The sequence below is a fragment of the Oryctolagus cuniculus genome, chromosome 15 (assembly GCF_964237555.1).
Source record: "Oryctolagus cuniculus chromosome 15, mOryCun1.1, whole genome shotgun sequence".
Lineage (NCBI taxonomy): Eukaryota > Metazoa > Chordata > Mammalia > Lagomorpha > Leporidae > Oryctolagus > Oryctolagus cuniculus.
Window position 1 is genome coordinate 65,491,001 of NC_091446.1, and position 18,600 is coordinate 65,509,600.

Genomic DNA, 18,600 nt, shown 5'->3' on the forward strand with positions numbered 1-18,600 from the left:
GGCAAGGGCCCAAGTAGTTGGGCCATCTCCTGCTGCTTTTCCCCAGCTGTTAGCAGGTAGCTGGATCAAAAATGGAGCAGCTGGGGTACAAACCTGTGCCCATATTGGATGCCAGGGTCACAGGAGGCAGCTTTACCTGCTACACCACAGTGCCGACCCCTGTGTCACATTTCTTTATCCACGTAATTATTAATGGACATTTAAGTTGCTTCTACCTTTTGGTTATTGTGAACGTGGATGTGCAAGAATCTATTATGAACGTGTAAATACCTTCAAGATCCTTCCTTGAGTACGTTAGAATATATATACCTGGAAGTGGGATTCCTTAATCATAAGCTAATTTTATCTACAATTTTTTTGAGGAACCTCCTATGCTGTTTTGCATAGCGGTGTACCACTTTCCATTCCCACCAACACTGAAAATGGATTGTAACTTCTCCACATCTTCACTAACCTTTTGAAGCAGCAATCCTTTTCTCATTTTTTGACTGGTTAATTTTGTTGTTGTTGAGTTTCAGAAGTTCCATAATGCTCTAGTTCCTAACTTTGCTTCCACTAAATGATGTGGAAGAAATTGCTTTTTCACTCTATTGATTATTTTCTTTGACATGCGGAAGTTCTTAAGTTTTATATACTCCCATTTATTGATTTTTTTGCTTTTGTTCTTTGTGATTTTGGTGTCATATCTAAGAAATCATTGCCAGACCCAATGTCCTGAAGCTTTCCCCTTTTGCTTTGAAAGAATATATAGGTTCTTAATTTTTATTGTTTCTCAAGCAAAGTATCTTTGAACTTCTTTTTTTAACTTCACAGTATCCTTGAAATTACTCCATATGGATAGGTTGTTCTAAAGAGCTTTTTCTTGTTTTGTTCAATTTTTTTTGATGACTGTTGAGTGCTTTTAATCATAGTTTATTCTACCAGTCTTCTGTGGGTTTACTTTTATATTGCTTCTACCATTTTGCCATTACAAATCATGTCTCACTGAATACTACTGCCTGTGTTGTTTTGGGTTTATAGCCATGGGTCTTCAATGGAAATACCTGGGAGTGGAGTTGCCAGGTTTCAGGGAGTCCTTGTATCATACCCCTGTAATTTTCTCTTTGTTACTTCTTTCTTTGTTCTCTCATTCATTTACCACTTTGGTATATATGCATTTCTTTTATACCCCAATATTTTTATTTTTTTATTTTTATTTTTTTGACAGAGTGGGCAGTGAGAGAGAGAGACAGAGAGAAAGGTCTTCCTTTGCCGTTGGTTCACCCTCCGGTGGCTGCGCTGATCCGATGGCAGGAGCCAGGTACTTATCCTGGTCTCCCATGGGGTGCAGGGCCCAAAGACTTGGGCCATCCTCCACTGCACTCCCTGGCCACAGCAGAGAGCTGGCCTGGAAGAGGGGCAACCGGGACAGAATCCAGCGCCCCGACCGGGACTAGAACCCGGTGTGCCGGCACCGCAAGGCAGAGGTTTAGCCTAGTGAGCCGTGGCGCCGGCCTCCAATATTTTTAAAGATAAATTTTGCCGAATCTTTCTTGATATCGTTTGACTTTGAATAGTTAACCAAGCATAAGTATTTAAAAAAAAAATAAGTGAAAACTTTAGAATTGCTTGTTAAGTATTAGAACCCTTAGCAATTTGGTCTTGTTATGAGATATAATTATTCAAGTCAGTAAAAAGAACGCATTTTAAAAGAAATCTAGTGCCTTTTTTACCAAAATATTCATTTCTGAGATCATTTTAATGAAACAAAATGTTTGCAATTAGAATTTTTAACACTATTGAGTTTTTAAAAGAATTCATTAGACATAAGCATATCTTAACTTTATTTATGAATTACTTACAAGTGCAGCAATAATAGTGACAAACACAATTAACATTAAGTATTTATGTGCTGGATACTATCCTCAGTGATAAATTAAATCAACTTAAATTATTTCAGTTAAAATCCTCAACAACCTACTAATCTGTATTTATAATTGTATCCCTATTTTAAAGATGAGGAATAGAGATGTTAAGTGACATATTCTTATTAAATAAGTGGCAGAAGCAGGATTTGAATCTGGCTTTCAAGTTAGATTCTGAGCTTTTTATAATAATGCCGTACAACTTACATTGGGAGTTACTATTATTGTGCCATCTAAGCAAGCATTTCACTTAAGATCTATGTTAGTGGCCAGCACCGCGGCTCAAAAGGTTAATCCTCTGCCTTGTGGTGCTGGCACACCGGGTTCTAGTCCTGGTCGGGGCGCGGGATTCTGTCCCAGTTGCCCCTCTTCCAGGCCAGCTCTCTGCTGTGGCCAGGGAGTGCAGTGGAGGATGGCCCAAGTGCTTGGGCCCTGCACCCCATGGGAGACCAGGAGAAGCACCTGGCTCCTGGCTTTGGATCAGCGCGGTGCGCTAGCCACAGCGCGCTGGCCGCGGCGGCCATTGGAGGGTGAACCAACGCCAAAGGAAGACCTTTCTCTTTGTCTCTCTCTCTCTCTCTCTCTCTCACTGTCCACTCTGCCTGTCAATAAATAAATAAATAAATAAAATTTTAAAAAAAGATCTATGTTAGTTTTCTTTCAGAATCCTTAATCTATATGCCTCTTTTCTCTCACCCAATGTAGTATAAGATTTTACATGGTTGTTACATCATGTGTGTTACAAATACTAGTACAGAATTGAAATTCCATTCATACTAACTATAGTTTCTCACAAGGCATCCTTTTCATGACACTATCCATGGCAGAATCCTGAATGATGTGTACCATTTTATGACCCATTAAATAATGTATGTTCTTATTTTTCAGTGGATGATTCAACAGCCACACAAAGCAGCTACATTTTTTGGATGCATTGGGATAGATAAATTTGGGGAGATTCTGAAGAGAAAAGCTGCTGAAGCCCATGTGGATGCTCATTACTATGAGCAGAATGAGCAGCCAACAGGCACTTGCGCTGCATGCATCACTGGTGACAACAGGTCAGTGTGATTCCAGGACGAGTACTGACACTAACACAGTTCTAATTGGCTGCATAAAACACTGCTAAAATCTCAAGTCCAGTTTGAATTTGGAATTGTTACCTCATGTTTATCATTGCTTTTAGTGTTCAATAACCCTTTTTCCTTATACAATTTTTTTCTTTTTTGTTTTAAAATTTACTTTTGTTGAACCTGCTGTTGAATTTGTAAGGCATAATAGAATGAAAGTGAATTTATCTAGTCCATCTCTACTTTTTATACTTAGAAAAGGAAAATGTTTTGCTTAATTTCTTGTTCTAGGTTGTTGTCGAAGTTGGAATAGAAAGAATTTTTCTTTTACCATATTCTGAGAATGAAATATGAATTTTCATGAATGTGTATTTATCTGTTTTGTGTTTAATCTGAAAGGCAGAGTTATAGGGCAGGGGGAGGCAGAGAGAGACATAGACCTTCCATCAGTTGGTTCATTCACCAATGGCTGCAACAGCCAGGACTAGGACAGGCCAAAACCACAAGTCAGAAGCTTCATCTGGGCCTGCCATATGGGTGCAGGGGCGCAAGGACTTGGGCTACCCTTCGTGCTTTTCCAGGTGCATTAGCAGGGAGCTGGATTGGAAGTGGAGCAGCTGGGACTCGAACTGGCGCCCGCATAGAAAGACAGTGCTGCAGGCAACTGCTTAACTCACTGTACCACAATATCTTTAAATCAGTTTATTTTTATTTGAAAGATAAAAACACAGGGACAAAGAATGATCTTCAGAAGCCCAAAACTCAGTCTCACACACCAACATGGGTCAGAGGGACTCAAGCACCTGAGCCATCATCTTTTGCCTCCTGCATTATCAGGGCAATGGAATTGGAAACAGAGCTGGCACTTGAACCCAGCCACTCCAGTATGGGACATGGACATACAACGTAGCAGCTCAAGCGCTATGCCAAATATCTACCCCCATGTGTACATATTCTACATACTTACAGTGCTACATAATATCCAATCTCATGAATTAGGTCATCTAAAACATTTCTAAGAAACAGTCATCTATTTATTAATCAGCTTTAGTTTTGGGTAATGTACCACCCAAGAAACAACCTAGTATGTTTCTGTATAACTACTTACTAGAAAATTCTTCATCTAAACTTGGAATCTGTCTCTTGTGGCCTTACTTGCATTGGTTATGTTTGTTCTTTTGTAGCTATATGGAGGTATTCCTTTAGTATATTCATTCATTACTAACATTAATATTGTAACAGAGTGGACTTTTTCCTTTTTTGCAAAAGAAAGATAAAATAACTTTCCTAGTTATTATTAGAATCATTCAAAATTATTTCATTTTAAATAATGACTCACCAAAATTTTGCGTTTCTTTGGGTTTATTTTTTGTTTAATTTAAAAAGCTGAGTGACAGAAATGGAGAGGGAGACAGAGACAGAGAGATAGGTATCTTCTTTTTTTTTTTTTTTTTAATTTCTTTGACAGGCAGAGTGGACAGTGAGAGAGAGAGACAGAGAGAAAGGTCTTCCTTTGCCGTTGGTTCACCCTCCAATGGCCGCCGCGGCTGGCGCGCTGCGGCTGGCGCACCGCACTGATCTGATGGCAGGAGCCAGGTGCTTCTCCTGGTCTCCCATGGGGTGCAGGGCCCAAGCACTTGGGCCATCCTCCACTGCACTCCCTGGCCACAGCAGAGAGCTGGCCTGGAAGAGGGGCAGCCGGGACAGAATCTGGTGCCCCGACCGGGACTAGAACCCGGTGTGCCGGCACCGCAAGGCAGAGGATTAGCCTAGTGAGCCGCGGCGCCGGCCGAGATAGGTATCTTCTATTCACTGGTTCACTCTACAAATAATCACAACAGCCTGCTCTGGGCCTTTCTGAAGCCAGGAGCCAGGAATTCTATCCTGGCTTCCCATATGGGTGGCAGGGTCCAAAGAACCTGGGCCATCCTCTGCTGCTTTCCCAGGTACATTAGCAGGAAGCTGGATCAGAAATGGAGCAGCTGGGACTTGAACCAGCACTCCAATATGAGATGCCTGCAGCACAAGCTGGGGCTTCACCTTCTGTACCACACCGCCAGCCCCAACTTTATCATCTCTCCTTCCATTTTCTGTCTCCTTCCCATTCCCTTCTTCCTCACCTTTATTTCTGCCTTTATCCTCCTTTCTGTTTCTTCCCTTCTCTCCCCTGTCATTTGTTAATTCCCTTTCCTCATTCTGTTTGTTTTGGCTCACTGATTGTCCTCCAACAGAGTGTATTCTGGATACTCAGAATCAGTATGGACAGTAATTATTAAATAACTAAACTAAAACTTTAAAGCATAGTTAGAGAAGGTCTTGGACCCACTTAGGGAGGTATGTGTTATTGGCCAGATGCTACAAGGTTTTACGAGTTGTGGATGAATGACGAAGTGGAACATGGCAGATGTAAACATAGTAAACAATATCAGAAAGTAGTAAATGACTTTGGGAAAGGAAGTACAGTGGAGAAATCCTTAGTTGTTAGCCAAGGTGAACAGCTCTGTGAAAAGTGGCTGGAACCTGGAAACAGCTCTGCTGTTCATTGAAAAACAGTGTCATCAGTGCTGTCAAGAATTTTGATGCAGAAGAAAGGGAAATTGATGATATTTTGTTAAATACCACTGGGTTAGCAAATGCTCATATGGTGGCTTCTGTGTTTTGGGTTGATGCTGAATTAAGGAGTGATATTTCTCTCGATGGTATGCAATGGGAATTCAAAATCTGGATTAACACATTCAGGAGAAGAAAAATCTAATGGCTTTATTGATGAAACCACTTGGCAACTTTATTTGGCAGATATTATTTTCATCAATAAAACAAATTTGGTTCCAAAAGAGGATTTACACAAATTAAGAATCATTAATTATATTAGTAAATGAACCAGGAAAATGTTTAGAAACACAAAGACAAGAGTTGATCTCTCTCATCTATTAGATCTTGTTGCCTTTGACAGTTTCTGTAGGGTATGTTAGCAGAAAACCCTTCAACAAGTGCCAGAAATACAACTTCACTTTGATCTGATAGTTATAATCACATTGTTTAAAAGAAGAGAATCTAAATTACATATTCAGAATCTCCTATAGTAAAAGAATGTGAAAAATAAGGAGAATCCCAGCATGGAGGTCATCTGGCTGAAAAGGCTAGTGTCCATCAAAAGGAGATGCAGTATGTGATTGTCCAAGGTGTCCATGAGGGCTGTGATCTGGAAGACTCCAGTGAGCTGGAAAGATGACACTGAGAGAACAAAGGAATTTGTCCTTATTGGCAGGAATTTGGATTAGAATATCCCTAAATAACTATTTATATTAATTTGCTAGAAACAGACAATGGGCAGTACATTTCAAAATACAAAGATAAAGATTGTCTGGAACACTAGAAGTATTTCTTATCAAAAGGATTCATTAAACAAAATAAGTTTCCTCCTGGGTGAGTTCATACATCTATTCTTTAAATTATTTGTTATGAATTTGAATGTACTTTAAAATAGTATTTATCTTATAGGATATGTAAAATATAGTAAATCACTAATATAAAACATTGGACATTCATGTAGTAAAATATAATTACTGTGAAATTTTTTTAACTTTTATTTAATAGATATAAATTTGCAAAGTACAACTTTTGGATTATAGCAGCTTTTTACCCCATAACCACCCTCATGCCTGCAATCATCCAGAGACCAAAAATGTTTAAAAATTGGTTTGAGAGTTTACATATGCTTAATTTCTTATTATATATTTATTTATATATTTATATTAGATATTTATTTATATAGTTATTTATAATAATGATGATAAAACTTTCATCAATATTGTCATTGCCTTTAGAATTTCAGCTGATTGCAAAGACAGAATGATTATATTATATTGCCAGAAATTTTTAAAACCAAATAGTGTCACTATTTTTATTAAATTAAATAAGAGTTTTGCGTGCCAGGGGATTCCAATTCAATCCCATCAAGGTAGCAAGTACCAGTGTCATCTCACTAGTCAAAGTGATCAATTGATCATAATGATAGGATTAAGAGTCAAAGGGATCACATAAACAAGACTGGTGTCTGCTAATACTAACTGATAGAATTAAAAAGGAGAGAATGATCCAACATGGGAAGCAGGATACACAGCAGACTCATGGAATAGCAGATGTCCTAAACAGCACTCTGGCCTCAGAATCAGCCCTTAAGGCATTTGGATCTGGCTGAAGAGCCCATGAGAGTATTTTAGGCATGGAAAGCCAAGACACTCTGGCAAAAAAATAAAATAAAATAAACCTAAATGGAAGATCTCTGTGAGATCTCAGTGGAAAGAACAGGCCATTAATGAAGGCAGTACCTTTCTCTGAAGGGAGGAGAGAACTTCCGCTCTGACTATGACCTTATCTAAATAAGATTGGAGTCGGCGAACTCAAAAGGCTTCCATAGCCTTGGCAACTCATGACAAGAACCTAGGGAGATTACTGACGCCATAAAGAAGAGTGTCAATTTGTTAAGTCAACAACAGGAGTCACTGTGCACTTACTCCTCATGTAGGATCTCTGTCCTTAATGTGTTGTACAATGTGAATTAATGTTATAACTAGTACTCAAACAGTACTTTACACTTTGTGTATCTGGGTGCAAACTGTTGAAATCTTTACCTAATATATACTAAATTAATCTTCTGTATATAAAGATAATTGAAAATGAATCTTGATGTGAATGGATTGGGAGAGGGAGTGGGAGATGGGAGGGTTGCGGGTAGGAGGGAAGTTATTGGGGGGGGGGGAATACTGTCATCCATAAGCTGTACTTTGGAAATTTATATTTGTTAAATAAAAGTTTTTAAAAAAGATATTTTAGAGGATCAGAAAAAAATGAATTTTGGTGTCCTTAGAGACTTATAAAGTATAGAAAAAATAATTAGTATATCAAAGTCATTTTCAGATCCTTCCTTTAGCTTCATTTTTTGTGTATAATATTATTTTAAGATTTCAATAAATAAAAACATTCATTATTTAAACATTGAAATATGCTGATTGAGGCCTCTGCCATTTTCAGTTTCTTAAAACTGATTTTAATCTGGAAGTGCAAAGTTTTCCAGTTAATGAAATATGGGTCAAGAATTGCCTGTGATACTACTCAGGCTTGAGTAAAGTTGCTGAATTGTTTTGGTATGCCAAATTCCTATTTTAAACAGCAGTTATGATAATATTATGTATACTAGTATTATGATTATGGTGATCAGGATGGTTCAGATGACATTAGAAGTCAGAAACTAGAGAATAACTCTCAATTACTCATCGTCCAAATTCTGAAAGCTTGTGGAGTTGGATAAATTGTTTTAGTTAAGAGCTATTAACCATTGCTACCTTTGCTACCACCATCTGAAACTTAAAAATCAAAATGGTTAATGCAGTATCCTTGATCCAGGTTCTTAGTCTTCAAACTCAGCATCAGATACACTGGGATAGTAAAAATGTCTGAGTTTTTTCTTTTGAACAAACTATAGTTTACTACCAAAAGTAATTATTTTCAAAACAAAGGGTATGAGCACTTAGAAAAGCTGTTAAGACACCACTTGGGATGTCAGCATCCTATGTTAGAGTGCCTGGTTCAAATCCTGGCTCCTGTACTTCTTAATCCAGTTTCCTGCCAATGTGCACTGTGGGATGGCTCAACTACTGGGGCCCTGACAACCATGTAGAAGACCTAGATTAAGTTCCCTGCTCCTGGCTTTGGCCTGGTCCAGCCCTTGCAGTTGGGTGTACTTGGGGAGTAAACCAGGATGTCGAAGATCTCTGTCATCTCTGTTTCAAATACAGTGAAAGTAAACTAAAAATTAACCACAAAGTTTAATAGCTAGTACCAGAAGTTTTGCTTTTATTTAGTGACCATTTTAATCAAGATTTTCCTGAAGTTATGATTACTAAAATATTTTCAAAACAGGACTTTCTTAAATTTATAGTGTACTTATTTTGCACATGAATGTATTTTTTTTAAGATTTATTTATTTATTTGAAAGAATTACACACAGAGAGAAGGAGAGACAGAGAGAGAGAGAGTTCTTCCATCCGCTGGTGCCCTCCCCAATTGGCCTCAATGGCCAGAGCTGCACCAAACTGAAGTCAGGAGCCAGGACCTTCTTCGGGGTCTTCCATGCAGGTGAAGGGGCCCAAGGAATTGGGCCATCTTCTGCTGCTTTCCTAGGCCATAGCAGAGAGCTGGTTAGGAAGTGGGGCAGCCAGGACTCGAACCGGTGCCCATTTGTTATGCCGGTGCGGCAGGCGGCTTTACCTGCTATACAACAGCACTGGCCCCGCACATGGATGTATAGTTTCCTTCATTTAATTGAACATAAATACATATCCTTCAGTGGTAAATTGGCATATAAATAAATGGAAATAAGTTTTTGAAAATATTTTCTTATTTTTTAACAGGAATTAAACATTATCAAAAAAACATTATCAATGTCTCAAAATGATGACGTGACTTTTTAAAATAAGCTATAACTGTTACCATTTAATTAAAAAAATTGACAATTAGTTTTATAAACTGAGGAAGAAATTATCAATTTATATGAAATATAAATAATTATTAAGTATAATTATTGATCTACATGGCATTCATAACAGAATTTTGAATGTAGTGTCCTGCTTAGATTTTCTAGCTATAAAACTGGACCAGCCCAGGGAGTTTTCAACTATAGAAACTAATATCTAATTGACTCCAGTCCTTAAAATGTAATGGCTTGCAAATTAATTCTTCATAGCAAATATGGTCTATGCTTATATGTGTGTTTTACAAAATTACTCCCATACTTGACTTCCAAAGCATTAGATTAAATAGTCAATTAGTGTATGTTGATACTTATTTTTATGAAGATATTTTTTCACTATACCAAATAATTGTTTATTTGCAAAAATTTCCTTCTGCAGAATGACTTAATAGCTTTATTTGTTAACTATTTTGAACTATTAAAATATGATACCTTATGTTTTAAAATATAAGGTATCTTATATTTCAATTGTATTTAAAATAAATATTTAAATTTAATAAATGTAGGTTATGCTTAAAATAAAACTTAAATTCCTTTTTCTCAAAATACCAGTTGGTGGTTTTTTTGTTTGTGAGAGCCGGAGTTAGACAGTGAGAGAGAGAGACAGAGAGAAAGGTCTTCCTTCCGTTGGTTCACCCCCCAAATGGTTGCTACGGCTGGCAAGCTGCACCGATCCAAAGCCAGGAGCCAGGTGCTTCCTCCTGGTCTCCCATGCAGGTGTAGGGCCCAAGCACTTGGGCCATCCTCCACTGCCTTCCCTGGCCACAGCAGAGAGCTGGACTGGAAGAGGAGCAACCGGGACAGAATCCAGCACCCCAACTGGGACTAGAACCCAGGTACCAGTGCCGCGGGTGGAGAATTAGCCTAGTGAGCCATGGCGCTGGCCAACCAGCTGCTGTTTTGAATACAGAAAGTATTCAAAGTATTTTTAAGATTTATTTATTTATTTGAAATACAGAAAGTATTTAAAACAAAACTAATATTATTTACATTCATTTAAAAGTAGCATCAGTTTTGAAAAATCAATAATTAACATGTAAATGAAAATTACAAAAGACATTGCCAATTAACTAATATATAAAAAAATATATGACAGAGTAAGCCAAAAAAGGAGTAAAATCTTTTTGTTTTTTCTTTGGTTGGTTTAGGTCCCTTATAGCTAATCTTGCTGCTGCCAATTGTTATAAAAAGGAAAAACATCTTGACCTGGAGAAAAACTGGATGTTGGTAGAAAAAGCAAGAGTTTGTTATATAGCCGTAAGTATTTAATTCAGATTTCCTGGTATGCCTTAATATCATAGGTTATAGTTGTTTGCTGATAAACATTTTTAAATAATTGTCTCTTGTTTACCTATCTCAAAACATGTTATATTCACTATTATAAATACAGAACAGAAATATGATCTCTACATGAATCAAAATTTGTGTTATTTACCTTCAACTCTACCTCTTTGAATACTTTATACATAGGTGCTTCTCAACCAAGCACAGAATTCTGTGCTATTAAATCAGTTTCTTAATGTCTTTAGAATTATTTTTAGGTAACATATTGTGAATGATGCATGCATTCTGTGAAAAATATTAATAGTTTAAATATTCACTGCAAAATGTTTGAGCTTATTTGCCTAAAAGAACTCTTAATTGCTATTTATTCCATAGTAATTACCATGACACCTTTTAATTTAATATTTCAGAAACATTGATTGTGACAAATCTCTTAAATCTGCGAGGAAGGGCAGCATGTAATTTGAATTATTAAGTCTTCTGACATAAAAATAATTAGTTAAGAATTCATTTCTAAAATAGGACTGTATTAAAAATTCCCCTGAATTAATCACCCCATGATTACCTTGTTTTTATTTAATATGAGTTAAATGTGGCTGCTCACAAATAAGTAGATACCTATGAAAAATTAAAAGCCCCTCATATGCATATAATATGTGGTTTTGGTATAACAGCTGCTTCCATTCCACTACCTGTGCTATTGAAACAGCTGGTAAGACATGTAAAAAATTGATTATCCAATTCGAACATGTTTATTGAAAATATAATTATTTCTTTCAGCCTAGTGTTAATGTCTCCTACAGGAAGTTTATGGGCACTGCTGTAGGCTTCACAACACTGTTATTGATTCCTCTGTATAGCAAATCCTACCCCTTTATAACTGTCAAATAAATGCTTGCAATGAGAAGATTACATAGTGGAAAGCTATGCTATCTCTTCTGCCAGTATTTGAGAAAAACATTTCAACAGTTCATGTTTTTTCCCCCTTATGTTCTTTCCATTTTCTTTTATTTCTCAAAACTGTCAAATTTTTCATTAAAATCCTGGTATAGTGCATATTCATAACATGATTTATTGGGGGGATTTATGTACTGTTTCAAACCATCTTAAGTTTGCAAGTCTGATTTTCAGAGGGCATGTGGTTTAATATTTGGCATGATTTATGGAAGTTTTCCATGTTAACTGTGAGAGATGATATATTATGATGAAAAAATATTTTTAATTTGATAATTACAACTAGCTGCACTTCAGAACAAACTAGTTTGCTCCAGAATTATATGCCTACCTGAAAACAATTCATAGATTTAATGATTATATAATGTAAAAGCCAACTTCAGATCAATGGAATTTTTATAGAACCATACATCCAAGTTACAAACAACTTCATGGTTTTACTAATTATGTGCTGTTACCTATTTGGACATAGTGAGTACATGGTATTTTTATAATTGGATTAAGTATTGAATTTTAAAAGTCTAATTTTTGTGTAAAGCATAGATTGATCAGTTTGGTCAGATTAGTAAGGAAAATTGGATTATTTTTGAAATTTGTGTGGTGTAATCACCCAGAAGTAACAAAATAGATTCCAGCTGATATCTCTGATGATGATGAATAGCTCTTAGCTTTAGAGCAATTTATATATTCAACAATTTTATGAAAAGAATCCTTCTTCACAGTGCCAACTCAATCTACCCTGTCAGTGCTTAAGTTATTTCAAAATAGTTCTGAAAATAGTAAGTTCATATTGGATACCTAGGATACTGTGTGCATATTCTTGTGAATAAGCAACAGATACTTATTTGGCTAAAAACTGGGAGTATAATTCTTTATTTTTCAAGATTTGTTTATTTATTTATTTGAAAGGCAAAGTTACAGAGAGGCACAGAGAGAGAGAGAGAGAGAGATCTTCCATCTGATGGTTCATTCCCCAGGTGGTTGCAATGGCTGGAGCTGGGTCATTCCGAAGCCAGGATCCAGGAGCTTCTGGATCTCCCACTCTGATGCAATGACCTAATGACTTGGGCCATCCTTCTGCTGCTTTCCCAGGCCATAGCAGAGAGCTGGATTGGAAGTGGAGCAGCTGGTTCTCCAACTGGCACCCATACTGGATGCTAGTGCTGCAGACGGCAATTTTACCCGCTACACCACAGTGTCAGCCCTAAGAATATAATTCTTAATCATTAAAATCTGTGACTCTTCTCTGAAATGTAGTGTTATTTCCACAAAAATATTTTCTAGTTCTTGTAAATGTATAATTCTTTGGTTCAGAATATTTAGAAATGAGATGCATCTGGCCTTGTCTGAGTATATGTTCAAACTATGAAATCAGGCTGGGGAGCCGGTGCTGTGGCCTGCAGCACCCATAGGGCCAGCATCCCATATGGGTGCTGGTTCAAGTCCTGACTACTCCACTTAGCATTCATTTCACCACTAATGGCTCCTGGCTTCCGATCAGCTTGGCTGTAGCTGTTGGGATCATTTGAGGAGTGAACCAGTGGATGGACAGACTCCCCACCCCCACCCCTATCTCTATCTGTCTCTCTAACTCTCTTTCAAATAAATAAAATAAATCTCTGGAAAATAAGCAAATAAAATAAGCAGCCAACAAAAACAAACCATGAATCAGGTGGGATTCTGCATTCTTTCAAGGATTGTAGGATTGGTAATCTTCCATTATCATTGCAGATTAGTGAGGTCAAACAAGTTGAAATTCTGGCAGCTCTTCATGTCTAAAAAATTGCTGATCTAAGGAAACAACTCATTTTATTTAACGAAGTCCATAATTAAGATATCTGTCTGCATTACATAAAATCAGCTAGCTCAATATATTCAGCTATATTTCTTCCCACCACTAGTAATGATCAGCAGCATTAAGAAAATTGAAAACGTTAATCATTTTCTTCACAATGAATAAATAGTACAGTGAATAAATTCACGTCAGAAACTCTCCCATAAAAAACTGAAATTGAATATAATAGGAACATTCTGTTAATTTAAATAAAATACTGAAGTTTATGGTTTTTTGGTTTTTTTTTTGTATTTCCAAGCAAGTGTGCCATTTATGCTTTGTAAACTCAGTTTTTTTCGTGTTTAGACTAGATTGTCAAATTCTTTGTTAGCAGGTGATTAGGAATTACTGGTGAGGGTGTCTAATTATGTTTTTGAAAACATCATTCTCAGATGCCCTTCACCTTAGAATCAGATTGCCTTGTATCTGTTTCTTCTCAAGAAGTGATGTTTCCTAAACTAAAATTCTAAGACTATGGTATTTAGAAAAGGCTTATGAAAAAAGATTAGAATATTGGAGCCATTACTTTTTCGCAACTATGAATTTCTTTATAAGCACTGTTAATCTGCTAAGAAATTCGACAAAACTTACTTATAATGTTTCTTTAAAAATTTGATTTTAAGATATACAATTTTCATGTATTCCATATATACAGATTTAGGAACATAGTGATTCTTCCCTCCCTATTCTCCTTCCCTTCCATGCTTCCACCCTTCTTCCTCCTTCCTCTCTTACTCCCACTCTTAATTTTTACAAAGATCTATTTTCAGTTTACTTTATACCCATAAGAGTAACCCTACACTAAGTAAAGGCTTCCACAAATAGTATGAAGAACAAAGCACTGTTCCTCAACAGTAGAGACAAGAGCTATCAACAATCATCAGATCTTTACAATGTTTCATCCCACCTTTTGATGTTGGTAAATTTTTACTATATTTTTTACATTTCTAGTGTTTGCATTTTGTTCTATAGCCATATTTCTTAAGTTTTAATTCCATATTTAAATGAGGGATGCTTTCCACCAATGATTTTATCACAGCTTTCTCATTTCTTTGTTTTATTTTAATTATACATTAATTGGCTGCATTTTATCATTAAACTTTTTTTTTCTTTCAATAGGAACGACTCAGTGCCTCCCTTCTTGAGCTTTTTTATTTACCTCCTATGGCTTTTAAATAAACGGCAGCTCGTTTGGCTTAATATTTTGCAAAACAAAATATTTTATGGATATTATTTCTTAGACTTCTGGCACACTTTTTATAAGAAATCTAAGGCCAGGTTGATCTTAGTTTTCGTTCTTTATATTTCCTTTTTAGGTATGACTTAAAAAAAACTAGATACTTAGTAATATAAATTTCTAAGTATTGAATTAGCTGCATCTCGGATTATTTCAGGGGACTTAGATGTCCATTGTTCAATTTCTAGATATTGGGATTTTCTGGAGTTTTTGTCTTTGTCTATGATTGTGGATTTGTATATTCCTCTGTGACATTCTAACAATTTTACTTCATTAAGATTCAAACTCTGCTGTTAAGTGCATAAAGTGTAGGATTGATTATTTGATCCATTTATTAATTTATTTCAGACATTATACTGTGTCCTGAAGTTTACTGTATCTGATATTAATATAGCCAATCCAGCTTTCTTTTGGTTATTGGTATCATTGTATATGTTTTTCCTTCCTTTCTCTTCTGACTTATGTCTGTTTTTAAAGTATATGTCTTTTATCATTGGTACAACCTGACAAAGTCTGCCTTTTTTAGTGGAATGTTTATGCCATTTCTATTTAATATAGTTGTCAATTTGGTAATATTTGAATTCATCTTCTTCATATTAGTTTTCTCTTTGTCTTTTCTATTCTTCATACTCTTTTTTCTTTTTCCTGCTCTCTTTTGGGTTTATATAGTATTTTTATTGTGTTATGGTTTGTACAACACTTCCTTCACTCATCACAGTTTTCCTTGATGTAATACTATGTGACTTCAAATATATTTAAGAACTTTATGTAGTAATGTGCTTCCACTTCATCCTCCCTTATGATGTTATTGCTATTTTTTTGGGTTTTTTTTGGGGGGGGTGTGTGAGAGAGAGAGAGTGTGTGTGTGTGTGTGTGTGTGTGTGTGTGTTGTGAGTCAGGGAGAAGGGAGAAACAGAGAAAGAGAGAATTCTCCTGTCTGCTGATTCATTCCACAAATGCCCACAACAGCTCAGGGTGAGAAGGACTGAAATTGACATCCAGGTCTCCTGCATAAATGGAAGAGACCCAATTTCTTGAGCCATCACCTGCTGCCTCCCAGGGTAAACATTAGCTGGAAGCTGCATCAGTAGCAGCACTCATATTTAAGCCTAGGCAGGGGCAATATTGAATTCAGGTATCCCAAGCACTGTCTTAAACACTAGGCAAAATACCCTCTCCTTAAATTTTTTCATTGTGTGCTTTTTAAAGATAACTTTGTTATATAATTCGTATAACATACAACACAAAACAGTTTACTTGTACAACTGATGTGTTATAAACACTATAAACATTGTTATCATTTTTGTTTAAATTGCCAACTATCTTTTTTCAAGAGATTTAAATAATAAGGAAAAAAAAAGAATGTTTTACTCAGGTAATTGCCTTCTCCATACTCTTCATTCCTTTTGTTTAGGCTCAGAACTCCATCTGGTATCAGTTTCCTTCTGCCTAAAGGACATTTTTAAACATTTCTTGTATTTGGATCTGCTAGTAATGAATTCTTTCAGCTTTCATATGTTTGAAAACATCTTTATTTCATCTTCATTTCTGAAAAATATTTTTGCCAGATATATAGTTCTAGTTTAACAGTTGGCTTCTTTATTACATCAAGGATACTGCCCTACTGTCTGCCCTACTGTCTACATGCTTGCAATGGTTTTTTTTTTTTTTTACTTTATTTGTTGATTTTTATTTATTTGAAAGGTAGAGCAACACAAAGAAAAATCTTCTGTCTGCTTGTTCTCTCCCCAGATGCCCAAATAGGGGCCATTCCAAAGTCAAGAGTCAGGAACTCCATTCAGGTCTCCCATGTGGGTGGAAGGGACCCAAGCACTGGAGCCATGATTATCCCTTGCATTGTTCTTGATGAGAATTTTTTTAAATAATTAAGATATCATAAAATTTTCATTTCTTTATTTATTTGAAAGGCAGAGTGGCAGAGAGAGGTGGAGAGATAGAAATCCATCCACTGGTTCACTCTCCAAATAGCTGCAACAGCTGAGGCTGGCCCAGGTCAGAGCCAGGAGCGAGGAACATCGTGATCTCCCACACAGGTGCAGGAGCCCAAGCACTTGGGCCATCTTCTGCAGCTTTCCCAAGCACATTAGCAGGGAGTTGGATCAGAAGCAGAGTAGCCAGTACTTAAATTGGCACTCCCAGTATGTGATTTTGGTGAGGCAAATGGCAGCTTCACCTGCTTTGCCAAGAGAGGGCCCCTTGGTAAGAAATTTGGCATACTTCCTTTTGTTCTGTGTTTAGCATCTCCTTCCTACCCTCCAAACTTTGCTGCTTTTAAAATTCCTGTTTGGGGCTGGCATTGTGGCATAGCCAATAAAGCAGCCACCTATGATTCTAGCATCCCATATGGGCACCAGCTCCCTGCTAACGGCCTAGGAAAGCAGTGGAAGATGGCCCAAGTGTTTGGAACCCATGTGGAATACCTGAATGAAGCTCCTGGCTTCTGGCTTTGGTCTGACTCAGCCCTGGCCCTTGCAGCCACTTCGGAAGTGAACCAGCAGATGGAAGATATCCCTTTGTGTGTGTGTGTTTGTGTGTGTCTCCCGCTATGACTCAAATAAATAAGTAAATCTTTTTTTAAAAAAATTCCTATTTATTACTGGTTCTGATCAGTTTGATTATGGTGTGACTTGGTATAGTCTGACTTTTTTGTGCTTGAATTTTAACTGATCTATGGATTTGTAGTATTTATTATGTTTAAATTGTCTTCAAGCATTTCTTTTTTTCAAAGTTACCTTTTGGCCTCTTTAGGCTACTTGGTCTTGTCTCATAGCTCACTGATGCCATATGTTTTCTTTTTTTTCTTTTTAAGATTTATTTATTTGAAAGAAACCAAGAGAGAGAGGAGGGAGGGGAGATATCTTCCATTTACTGGTTCACTCCCCTGGCCTGGAATTCTGAGTGGATTTTTCACATGGGTGGCAGGGGCCAAGTACTTGGCCCATCTTATTTGGCTTTTCCAGGCACATCAGCAGGGAGCTAGATGGAAAATGGTGCAGCCAAGACTTGAGTGAGCACTAAAATGAGATGCCAGTGTCACAGACAAAAGCCTAACCAGCTGCACCACAATGCTGACCCCTCATGCTCTGTATTTTCCTCTTCTTCTTCTTCATCTCAGTCTTCAGCTTCTTTTAATTGTTGTTAATTCTCACCATGTTCTATTTTGCGAACTTTCTTCTGCTGTGCCTTTTAGTCCCCTAATATTTTCTTAATTGATATCTGAACTATGCCATTAATCCTGCTTAATGTGTTTTTCATCTCAGTGTTGCTGTTTCATTCTTCAAGAATTGTATTGGGACATTTTTCTGTTTCCTGTTTCTACCTAACTTTTTTTTTTTCCAGACAGAGTTAGACAGAGAGAGAGAGAGAGAGTGAGTGAGAGTTATAGGCAGTGAGAGAGACACAGAGAGAAAGGTCTTCCTTCCATTGGTTCACTCCCCAAATGGCCGCTACAGCTGGTGCTGCACTGATCCAAAGCCAGGAGTCAGGTACTTCCTCCCGGTCTCCCATGCAGGTACAGGGACCCAAGCTCTTAGGCCATCCTCCACTGCCCTCCCGGGCCACAGCAGAGAGCTGGACTGGAAGAGGAGCAACCGGGACAGAATCCAGCGCCTCAACTGGGACTAGAACCCAGGGTGCTGGTGCCGCAGGCGGAGGATTATCCAAGTGAGCCACAGCGCCGGCCTCTACTTAACTTTAGAACATATAAAACCCAGTTAAAGTAACTTTTAAATACCTCACTTTTAATTTCACCATAGTAGTATGTT

At 37.1% G+C, this 18,600-nt stretch overlaps 1 protein-coding gene across 2 annotated transcripts in view; it reads left to right on the forward strand.

Moving 5' to 3' along the window:
* ADK (adenosine kinase) overlaps positions 1 to 18,600 on the forward strand; it is a 604,142-nt gene that overhangs the window by 283,278 nt on the left and 302,264 nt on the right. For both annotated transcript variants that reach the window (XM_008269935.4, XM_008269936.4), the window contains exons 5-6: positions 2,793 to 2,965; positions 10,655 to 10,763. In XM_008269935.4, the coding sequence (XP_008268157.1) occupies positions 2,793 to 2,965; positions 10,655 to 10,763 (282 nt within the window). The remainder of the gene's footprint in view (positions 1 to 2,792; positions 2,966 to 10,654; positions 10,764 to 18,600) is intronic.